The sequence below is a fragment of the Bombina bombina genome, chromosome 5 (assembly GCF_027579735.1).
Source record: "Bombina bombina isolate aBomBom1 chromosome 5, aBomBom1.pri, whole genome shotgun sequence".
In the NCBI taxonomy this organism is placed as follows: domain Eukaryota; kingdom Metazoa; phylum Chordata; class Amphibia; order Anura; family Bombinatoridae; genus Bombina; species Bombina bombina.
The window spans coordinates 518,498,526-518,519,659 of NC_069503.1; the positions used below are offsets into that span (position 1 = coordinate 518,498,526).

Here is a 21,134-nt window from a genome sequence, read left to right on the forward strand (position 1 = left end):
GCGTTGTTTAGAAGCAGCGCTAGAAAAAAAAGATGCGTAGCTATTGCACCCCTTCGGCCACAAAACTCTAAATCTAGGCGATAGTGTGCTAAAAGAACGTGCACCCTAAGTTGCAATAGAAATGAACAGGCATGTAAGTTATTCTAGCTTCTGTTCTATCTCAGGAGTGCTGTTCTCTCTCTTCTGATATTTATGCAAATTACTCTTGCGTCTCCCTATGAGCAATGGGGGAAACCAGACGTGGACCCCGTGCACACTTGCCCTTAGAGAGATACAACTGCACCTCACTGACAAGGCCGAAATGATTGTCTGGGGTTGTTGTTTCTCTTGTTCAGAGAGGAATTGCCTGGTATTTTGGTGCTTGACTGTCATTGGGCAGGGTCAGACTGATATGCTACAGGATATTTTTTCTCTGTGAAAAGGCATAGTGTGCTAAAAGAACGCGCACCCTGAGTTGCAATAGAAATGAACAGGCATGGAAGTTATTCTAGCTTTTGTTCTATCTCAGGAGTGCTGTTCCCGCTCTTCTGAATTTTAAATTAAGGAATACAGATTTTTTTGTGTATCTTCAAGTAAGGCATTATACTATGGAGTTAATTATGAACGTTGGTTGGGAATGGAAATGGATTAAACTAGATGAATGTCTTAGAAAATATAAAAGTGGAAATTTCAGTATTTCTAAATGGTACAAAGCTATTCTAGAAGACGAAGGAGAAGATAACCGGACTTCAATAGCCAAAAAATGACAGTCAAATGGGTATATCTCAGTCAATGAACAAATAATTAAACTTCTATTTTACGTGTTGGGAAAGCTGTATTTTCTACAAATATAAAATAATCCCATCTGAAAATGATTTATTGACACCAGCAACTGAATGAATGAATAAATGGAGGAAAAATTCTAAACTAAACTGTCCTAAAAGTTCTAATATACAAAGAGATTTGGAGCACTTTTTCTGGTTTTGTAGGGAAATAAAGAAGAAATAAAAAATCCCGGGTCATAACATTGCATTAGATCAACACCATGGGGCCTATCTATCAAGCTCCGAAAGCTTGACGGACCGTGTTTCTGGCGAGTCTTCAGACTCACCAGAAACAGCAGTTATGAAGCAGTGGTCACAAAGACCGCTGCTCCATAACCCTGTCCGCCTGTTCTGAGCAGGCGGACAGGAATTGCAACAATTCAACCCGATCGAGTACGATCGGGTTGATTGACAGCTCTCTGCTGGCGGCCCATTGGGGAAAAAAGTTAAGTTTAACACCCTAACATAAACCCCAAGTCTAAACACCCCTAATCCGCTGCACCCGACATCGCCAACACCTAAATAAAGTTATTAACCCCTAATCTGTCGCTCCCGACAACGCTGACACTAATACAAGTTATTAACCACTATTCCGCCGCTCCCCGACATTGCCGCCACTATAATAAAGTAATTAACCCCTAAACCTCCGGCCTCCCACATCGCCCCCACTAAATAAACCTATTAACCCCTAAACCGCTGGCCCCTTACATCGCAAAACACTAAATTTAACTTTTAACCCCTAAACCTAACACCACCCTAACTTTAAATTAAAATTACAATATAACTATCTTTAAATAAATAAAAACTTACCTGTGAAATAAAAATAAACCTAACATTAAACTATAAATTTACCTAACATAATTATTCTAATAAAATAAAAAATACTACCAATTAAAAAATCTAAAAAAACCTAACACTACGAAAAAAAATAAAAAATATAAAATAATAAATACTAAATTATGAAAAATAAAAAACACTAAGCTTACAGAAATAATAAACTAAATTATCAAAAATAAAAACTATTACACCTAATCTAATAGCCCTATAAAAATAAAAAACACCCCCTAGCCTACAATAAACTACCAAACTACAAAAAACTACCAATAGCCCTTAAAAGGGCCTTTTGTAGGGCATTGCCCTAAGCTAAACAGCTCTTTTACCTGTAAAAAAATACAAAGACCACCCAACAGTAAAACCCACCACCCAACAAACCCCCCAAAATAAAAAACCTAACTCTAAAAAAGCCTAAACTACCCAATGCCCCTTTGGGCATTTGTATGGGCATTGCCCTTAAAAGGGCATTCAGCTCTTTTTCACAGCCCTTAAAAGGGCATTAAGCTCTTTTCCAAGTGCCCATCCCTAATCTAAAAAAAAAAAACCCACCCAAACAAATTAAAAAAAAAACCTAACATTAACCCCAAAATATCTACTCACGGTTCCTGAAATCCGGACATCCATCATCATCCAGGCGGCGAGAAGTCTTCATCCAGGCGGTGATACCTTTACTCATCTCGGGGACGTCTTCTATCTTCATCCCAGCGGCGTGAAGTGGAGCTATCCTGGAAGCCGGAGACATCCTTTGCGGAGCGTCCTCTTCATACGGTCACCGCCTTACACTGAAGTTGAATGCAAGGTAGCCGTTTCAAAATTGTGTACCTTGCATTCCTATTGGCTGATTTGATTCTTCAAATTCAAATCAGCCAATAGGATGAGCACTTCTGAAATCCTATTAGCTTTTCAAAACAGCCAATAGGATGAGAGCTACTGAAATCCTATTGGCTGGTTTGAACAGTGGGTTTTACTGTTGGGGGGACTTCGTATTTTTTTACAGGTAAAAGAGCTGTTTAACTTAGGGCATGCCCTACAAAAGGCCCTTTTATTGTAGGTTAGGGGGTGTTTTTATTTGGGGGGGGGGCTTTTTTATTTTTATAGGGCTATTAGATTAGGTGTAATTGTTTTTATTTTTGATAATTTAATTTATTATTTTTTGTAAGCTTAGTGTTTTTTATTTTTCGTAATTTAGTGTTTATTATTTTTTGTAATTTTAGACTTATTTTTTTCGTAGTGTTTTTTTACATTTGTAATTTTGGTTTTTAATTGGTAGCATTTTTTTATTTTATTAGAATAGTTACGTTAAGTTAATTTATAGTTTAATGTTAGGTGAGGAGACTTGCCTTTGCTACCTCCATGTACCTTTTTTTTATTTTTCACCATTAAAAGTTATTTTTTAACTTAATTCTTGTATGGTGCAGGCGGTTTCTTCTTTCTTTTTTTGTCCGTTTATTTTTATTTTACAGGCAAGTTTTTATTTTTTTAAAGATAATTATATTGTAATTTTAATTTAAAGTTAGGGGGGGTGTTATGTTTAGAGGTTAATAGTTTAATTTAGTGTTTTGCGATGTGGGAGGGCGAGGGTCTAGGGGTTAATAGGTTTAGTTTAGTAGTTACTATGTGGGAGGCTAGAGGTTTAGGGGTTAATACTTTATTATAGCATTGGCGATGTGGGGGGGCGGCGGTTTAGGGGTTAATAGGTTTATTTAGTGGCGGTGATGTGGGAGGCAGGAGGTTTAGGGATTAATAGGTTTATTTAGTACCGGTGATGTGGGAAGCCGGAGGTTTAGGGGTTAATAGGTTTATTTAGTGGCGGTGATGTGGGAGGCCGGAGGTTTAGGGGTTAATAATAACTTTATTATAGTGTCGGCAATGTCGGGGAGCTGCGGTTTAGGGGTAAATAGGTTTATTTAATAGTCGCGATGTGGGTGGGTGGCAGATTAGGGGTTAATAGGTTTAATATAGTGTTTGCGATGCGGGAGGTTGGCGGTTTAGAGGTTAATAGGTAGTTTATGGGTGTTAGTGTACTTTGTAACAGTTTAGTTATGAGTTTCGCAAAATCCATAACTACTGCTTTCAGATGGCGGTATGGATTGTGTTGGTCTAGGCTGTAACACAAGCATTTTAGCGGGACCGCACAACTTGTAATACCGGCGCTATGGAAATCCCACACAAAAACGTACATTTTTTGAGTGCTGAATGGACGTTGCGTTACAGGCTAAAATGCTTGCGGTATAGCTATACCGACACAAATCTTAATATGCGTTCCTGGCCATTACTCTAGTATTGCCATTTTTTCAGCATTAAAAACCATACCGCAACACTTCTCTAGCCGTTTGAGAATTAATATGAAAAAGGAACATAATTTAATTTAGCTTGAGATCAAATTCTGTTTTGCTTTCAAAAATGTAAAGTATGTGTTACTGTGGACTTGATTTAATATATTACGTATCGACTATAAATTAAGAATTAAAAAAAAAAAAAAAAAAAAAGAGCTGACATTTTTGGAGAATGAAAATAACACTAAAGCAATCTTTTCCAATCTCCCTAAAATCCACAAGGTTTAAAAACAGCCCCCATGGAAACCTTCTGTGTCAGGCATAAATTCCCTGACAACATTTCTTTCTGAATATGTAGTCTGCTTTCTACAGCCTTAAGTGCTCCATTTAATACCTTTTATTAAGGACTCACCAACACAATAACTAAACTTTCCACAATTAAGTGGTTTGAAGGTTTCAAATGGGTCACTCTTGATGTAAGTGCCATTTATACCAACATCCCACATACTCTAGGTATAGAGGCTATTACATTTTGGTTAAGCAAAATTAGGGCATTGTCAAAAGTACACCAATACCTTATTCTAGCCCCCATTAAGCTTTTTCTAGAAAAAAAAAAAAATCTTACTGAGGATACATATTACCTGTAGGTTAGTGGGACAGCCATGGGGAAAATATTTGCCCCCAGCTATGCTAACCTGCATATGGGTTTTTTGGGAGGAAAACTCCATCTGGAACAACAACCCATATGTAGGAAGCATAGCTATATGGGCTGCTTAATTGATGAGATTTAAATTAAATGAATGAAAATAAAGCCAATTTACATTACTCAACAAAATCTATCGATACTAAGATTGAGTTTTTGGACCTCATACTATTCCAAAAGGATAGCCAGATCCTCACCAAATTATATAAAAAACGAGACAGATAGCAATGGCTATCTACATGCAGAGAGTAATAATTTCCCCTTGAGGCAGTTTCAATTAGATATGTGCGATTCGTTTCGGATCGATTCGGAAATTCGGAAAATTCAGAAAATTCGGCAATTCGGATCGAACCGAATTTCTGAATTAAAATACTGCAGAATTTACCGAATAAATCCGAATTACTTCGAATTTACTCGGTAAATTCGGATGGCTATGGATTACACTACTATTGTACATATAAGTCTAATCCCACCTAACACTTACCGAAATTCCGAACCGAACCAAATCGAACCGAATCCAGCCGAATTTAGTACATAATACTAGTCTAATCCCAACTAACACTTACCGAAATTCCGAATTTCTGAACCAAACCGAATCGAACCGAATCCAGCCGAATTTATTCGAATCCGAATGAATCCGAAACAAATCCGAATCGAATTTATTCGAATCCGAATGAATCCGAAACAAATCCGAACCAAATTGATTCAAATTTTTCCGAATTCGAATCGCTCCGAATCGAAATTCGAAAAAATCTGAATCGATCCGAACCGAATTTTTTCGCCATGCACATGTCTAGTTTCAATGCATGAGAAGGAACTGCTTAAAGGGACATGAAACCTCAAAAAAAATCTTTCATTATTTAGGTAGAACATACAATTTTAAACAACTTTCCAGTTTACTTCTAGCAAATATCAAATTTGTTTAATTCTTTTGGTACCATTTGTTGAAGGAGCTGTAATGCACGACTGGTTTCTAACTGAACACATGGGTGAGCCAATGACAATCGGTATATATATGCAGCCATTAATCAGCAGCTAGAACCTAGATTCTTTTTCTGCTCCTGAGCTTACCTATATAAACCTTTCAACACAAGATTACAAGAGAAGTAAGCAAATTAAATAATGGAAGTAAATTGCTAAATTGTTTAAAATTGTATGCTTTGTCTAAATCATAAATGTCTAATTATGACTTTACTGTCCCTTTAAGAATGGAGGACTTTGAAATTGAAGCAACCATCTTAAAGAATAAATTCAAAGAGAATGGTAATAAGGGGGGAAAAGTGACAACAGCCTGAGAAAAGCAAAAAACTTAGATAGAAATGTCATGCTGAAGACAGATTCCAAAATAAGAAATTGACTTTCCAAATTTCCAAAATTGATTTAATCCAAACATATAATGAGGAAGCTAAAGGAATACAATAAATTATTTAGAAGAATTGGTCTATACTAAAGAAAGACCCACTCTTAAAAGATTTACTGGGGGGTCAAAGTTTATAGAAACCAAAAGTAGAGATCTGGCTACATTAGAGAAGCAGAGGGTTCTTAAAATGCAATAGGATGAACTGTATCTCAGGTAGTAAGCCCACAAAATCCTTCACCTTCAATTCCAATGAAAACTATTTTAAAATGTTAACATTATCCAACTGCAGAACTCATTATGTAGTATATCTCTTTCAATGTAGTTTCCATCTTCAATACATAGGATGCACCACCAGACCCTATAAGAAATGGTTATATGATCATATCATATATATATACAAAGATTGGGACAGTGCTACAAAATGTATTTGCGTTGCTCATTCACCAAAAACACTGATGATAATAATATTGAGGGAGACACAGCAGCTCAAACAGAATGTATTGACACAGCCACTAGATGCCACCATTACCACAGGTATACAAGTCCAGTATCTATTTTAGTAAATCAGTTGTATTTCATTAAATAATGGTTACTGTATGAAGCAATTAAGTCTCTATCTCTACATGATATATCATAATCACATATTGTGCTTGCCCTCATTTATGGTGGCATCTTTACACAGAAACACAATCAATGAGATAATGATAAAACTAACCCTATTCCCAGGGGATTGGTTAACATAGTCAGGTGATTAAACTCCTAAATATAAACTTGGTAATATTTATGTAAAAGAGTAGTGAGGAAAGTTGACAAAATCTTTATATTTATATTTAATCCTCCTGGTTGCCTCAAAGTGAAAATCCATAAGGCCTCTTTTTTATACAAATCTCCAACTCTATTACCTCCCCTAGGTTTTCTGTTCATTTTGTCAATAACCATCCTCGAGAAACTGTCTACTTGCTGATCATGTTTTGTAATAAAATGCTTGGCTGCTCTATTAGCTTTATGCCCATGTTGTAAACAATTTAGGTGTTCTCATATGCATACATGTACTTCTTCTCAACATGCAACCTACATATTGTTGATTGCATAATGAACACCTATTGACATATATAACATACTCTGATCAGCAGTTAGTACAGAAATTGTGTGTAAAAACTCTCTAAGTAACACATGACTGAAAGATTTCTCCTACACTTGTGTAGTCACAGGCCTTACACGCACCAACGCCACATCTATAGTGTCCCTTACATTGTATCCAGCTATTCTGCCTCCTTGGTTTTCTCAAGGAACTTAGAGAAACTATATTTTCTATAGTTACATTACATTTTGACACAAAATCACAGCCTTTACTCAAGAGATATTTAAGATCGTCATCCATCAATAAAATGGGCAGATTCTTGCAGATTATATCCCAAGCTAATTGATGTTGGTTGCTGTATGTTTTGATGAAAATTGGTTTATTGTCCGTCCTTTTTTCCCTAGACTTAGGTATTACCAAGGACTTCCTATCCTTGTCCTTTACTTCATTGAATGCTCTTTCTATAATGCTATTGTTATAGCCTCTTTCATGTATTTTTTATACATCACCTGGCTCTGCTGCAAGAAGCTGTCATCCTCTGAATAACTGCATCTAATTTATAAGAATTGTCCTTTTGATATGCCATTACTCATGCGACTCAGAGGACAGCTCCTTGCATGCACCAAGACTTTGGCCGCAATAGGCAAGTAAAAACCCTCCCTTTAATAGAATCTGCTATTAACAACCCATCTAAATATGGAATCCTCACCTTATCTTTTAATGTCCTCGATTATTATTTAGATAAGCAAGAACATCCTTACTCGATGTTTGAGGGCCTGACCATACAAAGAGTAGATCATCTATACCTATAATATACTCTACCAGTGAGTTTCAAAGGGGGTTCACATTTGAATAGACATAACAGGTTGGCGTAAGTGAGGATATTTAGCACCCATTACTCTCCGACCTCTATGCAAAAAGAACACCCCCTCAAACTCAACGTAATTGTGGATGAGTAGAGAGTGTAATACCCTTAATTACTGAACAAATCCATTATCTTACTGCCTCAATTCCCTTATCATGTGGTATAGCTGAATATAGGCTAACCACATCCACTGTTTACCACCCAATTCCCTCCTGTCAGGTTAGTTCATACATCACATTTAAGAGATGTTTCATATCTCTAATGAAGCATATGGTACGGATCCAGTGGCTGTCACTTGTGATCCTCTTCTTCCTCCATGAATTGTAGGACCAGAGCTCTGTGAAACAGAAACAGCTCTGTGAAACAGACACTTGCTAGCTCTGGCTGCACATACTGCTATGATTTTAGGACCAGAGCCATGTGACACACTTAATATGCTTATTTCTGCACATGCTACATGACTGACTTATACTTCATGCTAGCATACCTCATTATAGATAAAAACAAAAATCAAAGGAGGGCGCTAGAGCGGAGTAAAAATGCAATTAGTGATAAGTGAATTGAAGTGAAACAAATAGTATAGTAAAAATAGTAGAAATAGTACAAAATTATAGAAATAGTACAAAGTTATCAAGTCCCAGTATTTGGGTAAGTTATAGCCTAGTGCTAAACAGTGAAATAACTAATTTGAAAATAGACAAGGTTTAATATATAAAAAAAAAATGTTAAAATAAAAATGTCCAGAAAAAACGAGTAAGTATCCAGAAAATTAGCGTTCAGGTTAATATGGAGATGCCCACAAATAGACAGAAAAATAAAGAAGTGAAATCTTTACTAAATCAAAATTAAAAATATATAAAATTATATAAAATGAATGAATAAATATATGTACTAGAGAGTTACTCATGATAGGATGCACATCACAACATAGTATAAAATCATTGATAACAAATAAGAGTATTAGAATTATACTGAGTAAACTTGAAGCACTGCCAGCTTAATCTATACCTTTTGTTCTGGTAATCTATCATTCTTGAAGTGAGAGTTTGGCAAAACTCGATATCGGACTTATTGCTGTAATCACAATTGCATGTAAAGTGAATTTGGTAATCGTCCAGTGGTCTGCGTACAAATTCACTAAGTGCAGGTACCTAAGGATCAGCAGAGGAGTTCCACAGTTGATTTCGGATCCAGCGCTCTCAGCGTCAGTGACGTCAACAACCGAATCTCTGTGGTAAAAATACCTGAAGTGTAAGCAGGGCCGGAACGAAGTGCCCGAGGAGAGTTGATCATAAAAAGGTACATCTTCCCATACCGCAATACACCCTAACTTTCTGCTAAAGAACAAGAGGGTGAGTACTTTGTTCGTGCTACAGATTTATAGCACCACTGCAGAGAGTTACTGGCTATTTGCTGTGATCAAATATACTGTGAGCATATGCTCAAATCAGACACCACTCACGCTATAGTGTTTTTAATCACCTACTCTGGACTTTTAAGGCTTTTAATACTTTTGTTCGGTGGTATTTTGGGAGACATCCTGCTCTATATACCCAGAGGCTGACCTATACAGGTTCTATAGTCAGGTTTTATATTAAGGTTTGCTCAGTATAATTCGAATACTCTTATTTGTTATCAATGATTTTATACTATGTTGCGATGTGTATCCTATCATGCGTAACTCTCTAGTACATGTATTTATTCATTAACTTTATATATTTTTAATTTTGATTTAGTAAACATTTCACTTCTTCATTTTTCTGTCTATTTGTGGGCATCTCCATATTAACCTGAACACTAATTTTCTAGATACTTGCTCGTTTTTTCTGGACATTTGGTCGGATTTTTATGTTAAAAAATTTTTTTCTATATTAAACCTTGTCTATTTTCAAATTAGTTTTTCACTGTTTAGCACTAGGCTATAACTTATCCAAATACTGGGATTTGATAATGTTGTACTATTTCTATAATTTTGTACTATTTCTACTATTTTTACTATACTATTTGTTTCACTTTAATTCACTTATCACTAATTGCATTTTTACTTCGCTCTAGCGCCCTACTTTGTTTTTTGTTTTTATCTGTGTATTTTTTGGTACTCTTGTGGAAGGGGTACCTAGGAGAGGCAGTGAGTCACATATCTAGTGCAAACACTTAATTTTCTTTAATCACAGCATATCTCATTACACCAACCTTCTCCCAGTCTAGGCAGTGGAGGCTCCTCTATAGGAGCACTTGAGCATGTGAACCCCCTCCTGACCCCTGATGAACAAAAAAAAAAAAAAAGAGTGGGAAATAGAAAAAATAAAAAAATAAAACATTTTAAACCTTTTTTGCTTATTAAAATAAAAAAATCAACCAGGCTCCACTGCAGTTTTGAATAAAAAACATTAAAATTGTTATTTTTAAATCTTTAGGCTGAAAGTGGAATGGGCTTTTGCCTAATACTTCTATCTATCGCACATGCTGTGCAGTGCGATAGATAGAAGTATAGGCAAAAGTACTTTCCACTTTAAAACTGCATTGACTGGAGCGCCACCTACAGGCCAGCCCATAACCTTCCTAATCGCACAGCTCTTAGTGTGCGAGTGAGAGCCAGCTGTCACGTGACACTCGCACACTAAGAGCTGACTGTGTGTGTGTGAGGAGGCAGGGGCGTAACTGGGTGGTTTATGGTTTTAGTAATTTCAGTAATTATATAGTAAATACTGTTGGATCTGAATGCGATCAGCGCAGCCTTTATTACACATTAGTAGTTAGCTTAATGTAACAGTGTTATGGGTGCGTGGTTTCCAATAAATATACATAGGAAATTCAGTTGTATTCATATGCGGCCAGACAGTGTAGTTTCTACTCCACACATTAGTAGTTAACTTTTAATGCAACAGCGTTATAATATTATAATATATTGCTTAGACTTAGTATCCAGCAACTAACCCCCAATGACCGGTTATTTTTATAGTAACGGATTGCTATATGCACAATGGGCATTTTCAATTAATATTAGTCAGCCAGTGTATAAGGGATCGCTAGATCACATGAACAGAGGTGTTTATACCTGTTTGCCACAACAACCTGGGGTTCATCCTTTGATTGGTTGAGCAGACTGTGGAGCGGATGATGCTCTAGCCACGCCGCTTGTCTCCATCCGTCTTTGATTTGTTTGTATGCTAATGGCGGACGTAAGTGTTTAAGCTTTTATGGTTCTGTGACCTGTTCAAATTGTTTGTTCTGTATGCTGGCGACATTACTGTCTAACATACTTTTGTCTTAGGAATGCACTTAGCTTCAAATAATATACATATGGATGATTGTTATATGTTTGATGCCATTGATATAGAATGCTAGTAGTTGTTACATGTGCTCCATATTTACGTTGTGTTCACTTTGTATGTCACCAATCACTACTTTTTATATTGTATATTCATTTATTTTTGTTTATATATTTGTAATATATTCACAGTCTTTTTACTAGATGTTTTCTACAAGATTATACTATAGTCTATTGGTCACTTCTATATGATGAATATGAATATACACACATGTATTGTTTTGCTAGATTTCTAGCTTATTGGCTAGATTCTATGGGAGGATCATATGTGTGTGTGTGTGTGTGTATATGGACATATATATATATATATATATATATATATATATATATATATATATATATACTGTATATATATATATATATATATATATATGTCCTTATACTGCCCCAGTGACAGGACTTTTGTATCCAGTATATATATATAAAATGGGCGGAGCCATCTGAGGGGCGGGGCTAGTGCTTCCCCATCTTCAAAAGTCACCAGCCGCCACTGCTAGGCTTGCATGGGAACTCCAGTTACTATCTAATTGTTCAACAAGCATTACTGAACAGCATGCAGTGGTTGAGTGTTATGCTGGGAATAGTAGTTCCCAGGTGCAGCATATGGATATATTATAGCCAGTATGAAGGTAATCACTAGTGGTTTAAAATCCACACCATGTATTATCTTGGATTATGGAGATCTAGCATTAATTAGCAAGCTTACTGAATTTAATCAGACCTTTGTCATCTACTTATAGTGAATCAATTGATTCAATTAAAGATATAAATATAATTCATAATATATCTGTCATTAGCATTCCAGAAGTCAGACAGTGCAAGGAATGATATTCTAGAAGGCATAATACCATCTTCACTTAATACCTTTACAACTGCACGTTCCCAAATATTTTTTAAATTTTTATTGAATTAAAATACATAATAATGGTTAATTGGCATGCTATCAATAATTGTATGTGTCATGATCAATGATGTAATTAATAATGCCCAGAATATTTTGAAAATGTAAATAAAATATGTGTAATAACTAGTCATGTGTCAAGCTTTTAGAAATATGCCAAGTTGGACTTTTGAATAAGCCACAACACACTTTTAGAAGTTCAATGGGTTTGTGCATCATAATATACCATTTTAAAGGCTGTTTCTCACATATATTTTTTCTAATTTTTAATCTGTTTGAGTCTCTAGTGTGTGCATCTGAGATCTATATGCAAATGATCTTCTGTGTAGAAATAATTTAATTTACTAATTTAATAAGTATTCAAATTATTTTTTAATAAAATAGCTTTCATGGATACAACTTAGATCTGTGTCTACCATCAAAGTACAGGCTTCCTCATATGCCTGTACTTTTTATGTTTTTGTTGGTTTATTTTTTGTTCTTTCTAACCCACTGACTATTTAATAGAAATGATATTCCAGAATTGATTATGATATAAACAGTGGTAATATACATAAGTGCTGTACATAAGTACTGTATGTCTTGCATTATACTTTTCTCTATGATGAATAGTTAACACTTTATCACTGTAAAGCTTATCAAATCTACAAATGCATGAACTTTAAAAATTAACATCAATATTACGAAAATCTAGAAGATTTTGAACAATATTACGATTTTTTTCTCTAATTTATGGGACAGTTTAGTTAGTATTCTCAGAAACGGAATCAATTTATTTTGTATTTTACCATGAAACAAAATGTCAGCACACTTTGCTCCTGTCTTCAGAATTTAAATGCAAGTTTTTAACATATATTATTACACTTTTCTGTGAACTTAAATTATGACAACATAAATGTCCAGTTACAAAATGAAAATATATCTGTATATTACAATATATGTCTAGAAAACACATGAACATTTGCTTCAAGATCATGGAATGCAAATGGGACACCCTATGCATATTTTAAACCACAAACCAAATCATTAATCCTATATTATAAAAGACAAGTGTTTGTCTGAAGCTGTCATGCGCAGTACAGACAAACACTTGGCCTTAGATTCTATTCTCGCGCACCTCGGCATAGCTGACAGCTGACAGATTGGGAGCTCTACACAGCATACAAGCAGCTGTGAGATAGGGAGCGCGAGCTACTCAACAGCTGTGAGGTCTGCTGTGTGAGAAGCGGCAACGCGCTCCCCAGACCTCACAGCTGTTTGTGGCCGACGGGAGCGTCGCGAGGGGTGTGGCCGGGCGTCGTGAGGGGCGTGGCCGGGTGTCACGAGGGGCGTGGCCGGCGGGTGTTGCCGCGATGGGGCGTGGCCGGGCGGGGTCCCGCGAAGACAGAGCCAGAGAGGGAGCAGGAGGGGGGGGGGGCAGAGAGCCAAAGAGAAGGAGGGGGGCAGAGAGCCAAAGAGAAGGCGGGGGGGGGGCAGAGAGCCAAAGAGAAGGCGGGGGGGCAGAGAGCCAAAGAGAAGGCGGGGGGCAGAGAGCCAAAGAGAAGGGGGGGGCAGAGAGCCAAAGAGAAGGGGGGGGGCAGAGAGCCAAAGAGAAGGGGGGGGGCAGAGAGCCAAAGAGAAGGGGGGGGCAGAGAGCCAAAGAGAAGGGGGGGCAGAGAGCCAAAGAGAAGGGGGGGCAGAGAGCCAAAGAAAAGGGGGGGGGGCAGAGAGCCAAAGAGAAGGGGGGGCAGAGAGCCAAAGAGAAGGGGGGGGGCAGAGAGCCAAAGAGAAGGGGGGGGAAAGAGAGCCAAAGAGAAGGGGGGGGGGAGAGAGAGCCAAAGAGAAGGGGGGGAAGAGAGCCAAAGAGAAGGGGGAGAGAGCCAAAGAGAAGGGGGGGGAGAGCCAAAGAGAAGGGGGGGAGAGCCAAAGAGGGGGGAGAGAGAGAGCCAAAGAGGAAAAAGAGCCAAAAAGGAGAGAGAGCCAAAGAGGGGGGAGAGAGAGCCAAAGAGGGGGGAGAGAGAGCCAAAGAGGGGGGGGGGAGAGAGCCAAAGGGGGGGGAGAGAGCCAAAGGGGGGGAGAGCTAAAGGGGGGGAGAGCCAAAGAGGGGGGAGAGAGAGAGCCAAAGAGGAAAGAGAGCCAAAGAGAGAGACAAAGAGGGGGGAGAGAGAGCCAAAGAGGGGGGGGAGAGCCAAAGAGGGGGGGTAGAGAGCCAAAGAGGGGGGGGAGAGCGCCAAAGAGGTGGGGGGGAGAACAAAAGAGGGGGGAGAGAGCCAAAGAGGGGAGGGGAGAGCAAAAGAGGGGGGGAGAGCCAAAGAGGGGGGGAGCCAAAGGGGAGGGGGGAGCCAAAGGGGAGGGGAGAGCCAAAGAGGGGGGAGAGAGAGAGCCAAAGAGGAGAGAGAGCCAAAGAGGGGGGAGAGAGAGCCAAAGAGGGGGGAGAGAGGGCCAAAGAGGGGGGGAGAGAGAGCCAAAGGGGGGGGAGCCAAAGAGGGGAGAGAGAGAGCCAAAGAGGAGAGAGAGCAAAAGAGGGGAGAGAGCCAAAGAGGGGGGGGGGAGCCAAAGAGGGGGGGGGAGCCAAAGAGGGGGGGGAGAGCCAAAGGGGGGGGGGGGAGAGCCAAAGAGGGGGGAGAGAGAGCAAAAGAAAGGATGGAGAGAGCCAAAGAGGGGAGAGAGAGAGCAAAAGAGGGGAGAGAGAGAGCAAAAGAGGGGAGAGAGAGAACAAAGGAGAGGGGGGAGAGAAAGCAAAAGAGAGGGGGGAAAGAAAGCAAAAGACAGGGGGGAAGAGAGAGCAAAAGAAAGGGGGGAGAGAGCAAGGGGTGGGACCGCTGTTCTGAAAAAAATGGCCCGTGTACACGGGCTTTAGTACTAGTCTGTAAATAATTGTCCAGTCTAATGTTTAGAAATGTTATCTTTATAAGGCAATGAAAAATAGAAAATGCTTGTGAGCATATATCTTAGTCATTGTCATTTTTCTTTAAGTTCATGTACATGTTAGAAATGTTTGTATTTCACATCACATATCTATAGCAATTGTTTTGTTTTTCACATAATTATTTTTTTTCTTAGATGGAAATTTTTGTGCCAGCTATAGTCATCGGGGACTTATATCAAAAGCCAAAATGAAAGCTATCAAATATAGCATTGTAGTTATACTTGGTAAGTAGATTAAACAAGACTTTTTTTGTTCCACATTATGATCCATTAATCAACATATGTTATTTTAAGTATTATTTGTAAAGCTACTTTGTAGACCATATTTACAACTCTCCATTTTATAGACAGTGTCCTGGTCTTCCAAGAATTTCTGGCTCCTACCCATAACCCAAAAGTTGTAAACAGTAGAGAAAGTCAGGGTAGACTGTGGGTAAAGTCAGGGTGGGACATAAGCATGGTCAGGACAGGTAATTTACAGATGTCCAGAGCAAGGTCAAGTCATGGAAGGAGATTGAAACAGTAATCCAGGTTTCAGTGCTTAAAATTGAGACATTTATATTGATGAGAGAACTGCTGGATAGATACCAGGGAAAAGCTCCCAACCTGTGGCAATCCTGCAGAAAGCAAGATGGTGGTAGCTCTGAAAATCTACTAATTTCCTCAAAGTACAGATTGAACTCTATGAGAAAAAAACACACAAACTATACCCATTAGGGCAGAGAGCCTAGATACATGTTTTTTAGAGATGTTTAATTAAAAGAAAATCCGAATAAATGCACCAAAGAAAATTAAAGAAATATTTACATAATCAAGGGTGAAAAGTCACTAATGCACAGGCTTCAGATTCTAACCACATTTTATTTTAAGGCAGACAATCTCACAGAGACAAAACATATTAAACAGGTTTTTTTTAAGTTAAAAAATGTTGTTGTTTTTTTTTCCTCGTCTATATTATAATCTCTCCAATAACAGATATCCTTCTAAATAAATTTGCACTTGTCCTCTTATCATGGATGAGTATGAGACTGAAGTGGATGAGTAAAAAAATTACTTTTTGCTACCTTTAACATTTAGTGGACTAGTAACTTTTTCCCATTGGGCTAGTTACTTTTAACCCCTGCCTAATAAACTATAGTGACCCATATACTTCTCTATCTGTCTGTCTGTCTGTCTGTCTGTCTGTCTGTCTGTCTATCTATCTATCTATCTATCATCTATCTATCATCTATCTATCATCTATCTATCTATCTATCTATCTATCTATCTATATTTCTGTTATCCTTTATTAATGCTCTAAAAATCCATGGAATAGTAATACCTTAATACCAAAGTAAATAAAAGTCAGAACAATTATCAAAACTAATGCAAGGGAAGAGAAATGGTATGCTTATGTAAATGTAGGGTACCATTAATAAACTCACATGTATACACATATTTGCTCTGAAATATATTGTATGAATAGTATGCAAGTTTATTATAGTTTTTAAACCAAACATTACCAATATAGGGCAAGATTATGAATGGAGCACTATTTATCACTCCTGCTCTTGCGCTAGAAGTAAGATTTTTGTATAAATGTAAAAAGTTTTCGCTCTCACACAGAAACCCAAGTTAGAATATTGTGACCACCTTAACGTATTCACCCTGAATTACTATGCCCCGAATAGGGCCAACTTGCCCTGTTTCCGCGCAAGCCTTCAGGCTTGCCGGAAACCAGAGTTAAGAAGCAGCGGTCTTAAGATCGCTGCTCCTTTACTGGATCCGCCGCATCTGAGCGGCGTACAGCAATCAATCTGATCTCATACAATCGAGTTGATTGACACCCCTGCTAGCAGCTGATTGGCCCGCAAATCTGCAGGGGCGGCATTGCACAAGCAGTCTTACATGGTGTTGTGTTAGCAAAGTCTTAGTTTTTTTTTGTTTTTTTTTGTTTTTGTTTAATGAATACTCCTTTAAAGTCTATGGGGAGAAGTTGACACGGTCGCGATATTCCTGAAGTTAGCGTGTATCGGGTTTTGATCACACGCAAACAGTTTACTTTCAACTTTTAATATGCTTGCGTTAAAAGTTTACTTCCAGCTGTGTTTGCACGAGAGCGGAAAAAAACTATTTAGCATGCTACTTGTTATCTGGGCTTCTATATACACAGATATCTAGACAAAGGTTATTTTTTTTCTCATTCATTACTTATTCCAAGTTTCAAAATATAGTTTCAATATCCAAACGAAAAGGAAATCAGATTATATTTTCAGAAGGTGGTTTCTATATCCAAAGGTGATGAATCATATATTACAATTAAGGCAAATAGAAGAAATGCAATTGTCCAGATATTACATTCTATACTAATTTTTTTAGGTCTTGCAAAGCAAACAAATGCACAACCGCCTTTTTTTTTTTTAGATAGAAACTGCATTTTTAATACAAATGAACTTGGATATAATTATTGATTCTAATAATATTTTCTGTTTCAATTTTGTTTTATTTCCCCAGCATTTATATTATGCTGGAGTCCATACTTTCTCTTTGACATACTGGATAACTTTGAAATGCTACCTGAAACCAAAGAACGTGTCTACGCATCTGTGATCATTCAGAATTTGCCAGTTTTAAACAGCGCTGTAAATCCAATCATTTACTGTATTTTCAGCAACAAGCATTGTCGTCTATCAAGGTAATAAAGCAGGTGCTCTCTATCCTTATAATAAATAGCTATATACCAAAAACAAAGATATTTTGTATGCTCCTTGTATTACACAAAATGGATATTAAATGTGTGGGAAAAATATATATTGGTTATTTGATGAAATCACTTGATTTGATGTATTTAATTTGGGGATAGATCATTGGTCAGTAAATGTGATATTAACGGAACATGAAATCCAAATTTTTTCTTTCATGATTCAGACAGAGCATCCAATTATAAACAACTTTCTAATTTACTTTTATTACCAGATTTTCTTTGTTCTCTTGGTATCCTTTGTCCAAAAGCAGTTAAGTAAGCTCAGGAGAGTGCATGTGCCTGGAGCACTTTATGGAAGCAGTTTTTCAAGAAGTCTATCCATTTGCAAGAACATTAGATGGTAACACTATTTCCTGCAGTGTAGCGCTCCAGATGCCTACCTAGGTATCTCTTCAACAAAGAATACAATGGGAACAAAGCACATTTGATAATAGAAGTAAAATGGAAACTTTATAAACATGTTATGCTCTGTCTGACTCACAAAACAACATTTTTTTGAGTTTCATATTCCTTTAAAGGGACAGTCTAGTCAAAAATAAACGTTCATGATTCAGACAGGGCATGCAATTTTAAACAACTTCTCAATTTACTTTAATCATCAAATTTGTTTTGTTCTCTTGGTATTCTTTGCCGAAAGTTAAACCTAGATAGGCTCACACTGAATTGTCAGTCATTGAAGACCACCTCTTATCTCAGTGCATTTTGACAGTTTTTCACAGTTATACCCTGTTAGTCCATGTGTGACATATAGATAACATTGTGCTCACTCCTGTGATTGGCTAAAATTCAAGTCTGTCAAAATAACTGAGATAAGTGGACAGTCTGCAGAGGCTTAGATACAAGATAATCACAGAGGTAAAAAGTGTATTATTATAACCATGTTGGATAAGCAAAACTGGGGAATGGGTAATAAAGGGAATATCTATCTTGTTAAACAGTAAAAAATTCAAGTAGACTGTCCCTTTAAGCTTATGTTAAATATCTGATGCTGTGTTAAAGCAATGTTGATTATTTGATATTTATCATGTGTAGTACTGTTGTATCCTGTTTGCTAGGTCTTAAAGGGACAGTCATTGATTTTGATTTTTTAAAAAGATAAATAACACCTTTACTACCCATTCCCCAGCTTTGCACAACCAACGTTGTTATATTATTATGCTTCATAACCTCTAAATATCTGCCTGTTTCTAAGCCCCTGCAGGCCGCCTCTTATCTCAGTGCATTTTAATAGCTTTTCACAACCAGACAGTGCTAGTTCATGTGTGCTATATAGATAACATTGTGCTTACTCCCGTGGGGTTATGCATGAACTATCACTAACTGGCTAAAATTTAATTTTGTAAAAAGCACTGAGATAAGGGGGCAGTCTGCCGAGGCCTAGATACAAGTAAAGTCCAGAAAGCAGATAGCAGCACCACCAGAGTAAAATCTCAAATTTTATTCAAGACAGTATGTAAAAAAAATGAAAGTTTTTTTTATATTTTGGCTTGAATAAAATTTGAGATTTTACTCTGATGGTGCTTTTATTTGAGACTGAGGTGCTGGTCTCTGATAGCTTGCACATCAACATACCTGCATTCCTGGAATAAGGAGTTACCCAGGTGCTGGAACCCTTGGGATTTTCTGAGGCCTAGATACGAGGTAATCATAGCAGTAAAAAAGTGTATTAATATAGGGCCAGAAAAAAAATATTTTTGCGCTCATGTTATGAGTTGAAAGTAAACTGTTTTCGTTTGAGCGCTAATCCGAAGAGTACAACAAGCCGAAGTTAGAATATTGCATGCGCGTTCACGTATTGCCCCATAGAATTCAATGGAGAAAACAAGAGGAAAAAAAACTTAATACCCCACTCTCGAGCAAAGCAGATTGCATATTCTCATGTGCGCTAACCCGACATGAAAATATGAATATTTCCCATTCCAATGTTCTTCACATACAAGAATATCTTCTATTTATTCATAAATAAATATTTCTATATATATTTGATGTTTTTTGGTACAATACATATAGGCATGATTATATAAAGGAAGAGAAGCAGGAACAACAGCTCAATAACTTGTTCTATGACCCGGTTACCACCTGGGAGTAGCTTCTTTTTGCCCAATTGTGCTTTTCACAGAGGAAGACTTTCCTGAAGTATATCAGGCTGACCCCACCTAACAAGGTCAGTCCAGCCCCGAAATACTAGGCAATTCTCATCTGAACAAGGGAAACAGCAACCCCAGACAATCATTTCGTTTGGCGGAAACCAGACATGGAATCCTTGCCCAATGTGCTTAGAGGGATATGGCTACACCTCACTGACGAGGCTCAGAGAAGGATGAAATGATTGTCTGAATAATGAATATTGCATAAATATGCTTTTACATGTTTTCATCTACTTAACTGCAAAGGGCTCCAATGCACTTAAATATATGTCTTTATATATGTGTACATTTATATTTTTGTGTTTGTGTATATATGTAAATACATATATGCACATATTAAGACATAAATACATATGTATACATATTATTATCATTATTATCAGTTATTTGTAGAGCGCCAACAGATTCTGCAGTACTAAAAGCATGTGTTTAATATGCAAGGTAACAATTATGGGAGACAAAGGGATAGAGGACTGCCAGGAGTTTACTGTTGCAAATAAGCTCAAATGAAGGTGATCTACAAACCAGCAAGGCTCATGGGCTTATATGCTAAGGGGGTTCAAGGAGATAACTAAATGTGGAGAGGAACTAAGAAAGAAAATGTAGTGTATATTATATGCATCCCTGAACAGTAGAATCTTTAGGGAGCGTTTTAAACTTTCAAAACTAGGGGAGAGTCTTGTGGAGCGAGGTAGAGTTCCACAAAATAGGGACCAGTCTGGAGAAGTCTTGTAGATGGGAATGTGAGGAGGTAACAAGAGAGGAGGAGAGAAGGAGGTCATGAGCAGAGCAAAGGGCTTGGGAGTATCCGTATACTAGTTTTGAGATGTAGGGTGGAGCAGTGTTATTGAGAGCTTTAAAAGTTAGAGTCAGGATTTTGTGTTTTATTCTGGAGGTCTGTTTTATTATTCTGAAGATTGTACACAGTGCTGCTGTTGGTATATTCTTGGAGATTGTTGGGGGTTGCAGGACCCTACAGCTTGCACATAAGAAACAAGACATAGAGGTGCTGGTTATATTGTGACAGTTTTTTTATTCTGGAGGTTAGAGGAAGCCAATGAAGGGACTGATAGAGAGGCGCAGCAGATGAGGAGCAACGTGTAAGGAAGATTAACCTGGCAAAGGCATTTTATGAATTGTAAGGGAGATAGACTGTAGATAGGGAGGCCGTAGAGGATGGAGT

At 37.6% G+C, this 21,134-nt stretch overlaps 1 protein-coding gene across 1 annotated transcript in view; it reads left to right on the forward strand.

Moving 5' to 3' along the window:
- The window catches only part of NPSR1 (neuropeptide S receptor 1), a 763,169-nt gene that overhangs the window by 678,381 nt on the left and 63,654 nt on the right, over positions 1-21,134 (forward strand). Inside the window, exons 7-8 of the mRNA XM_053715773.1 lie at positions 15,197-15,286; positions 17,555-17,735. Coding sequence (XP_053571748.1) covers positions 15,197-15,286; positions 17,555-17,735 — 271 coding nt within the window. The remainder of the gene's footprint in view (positions 1-15,196; positions 15,287-17,554; positions 17,736-21,134) is intronic.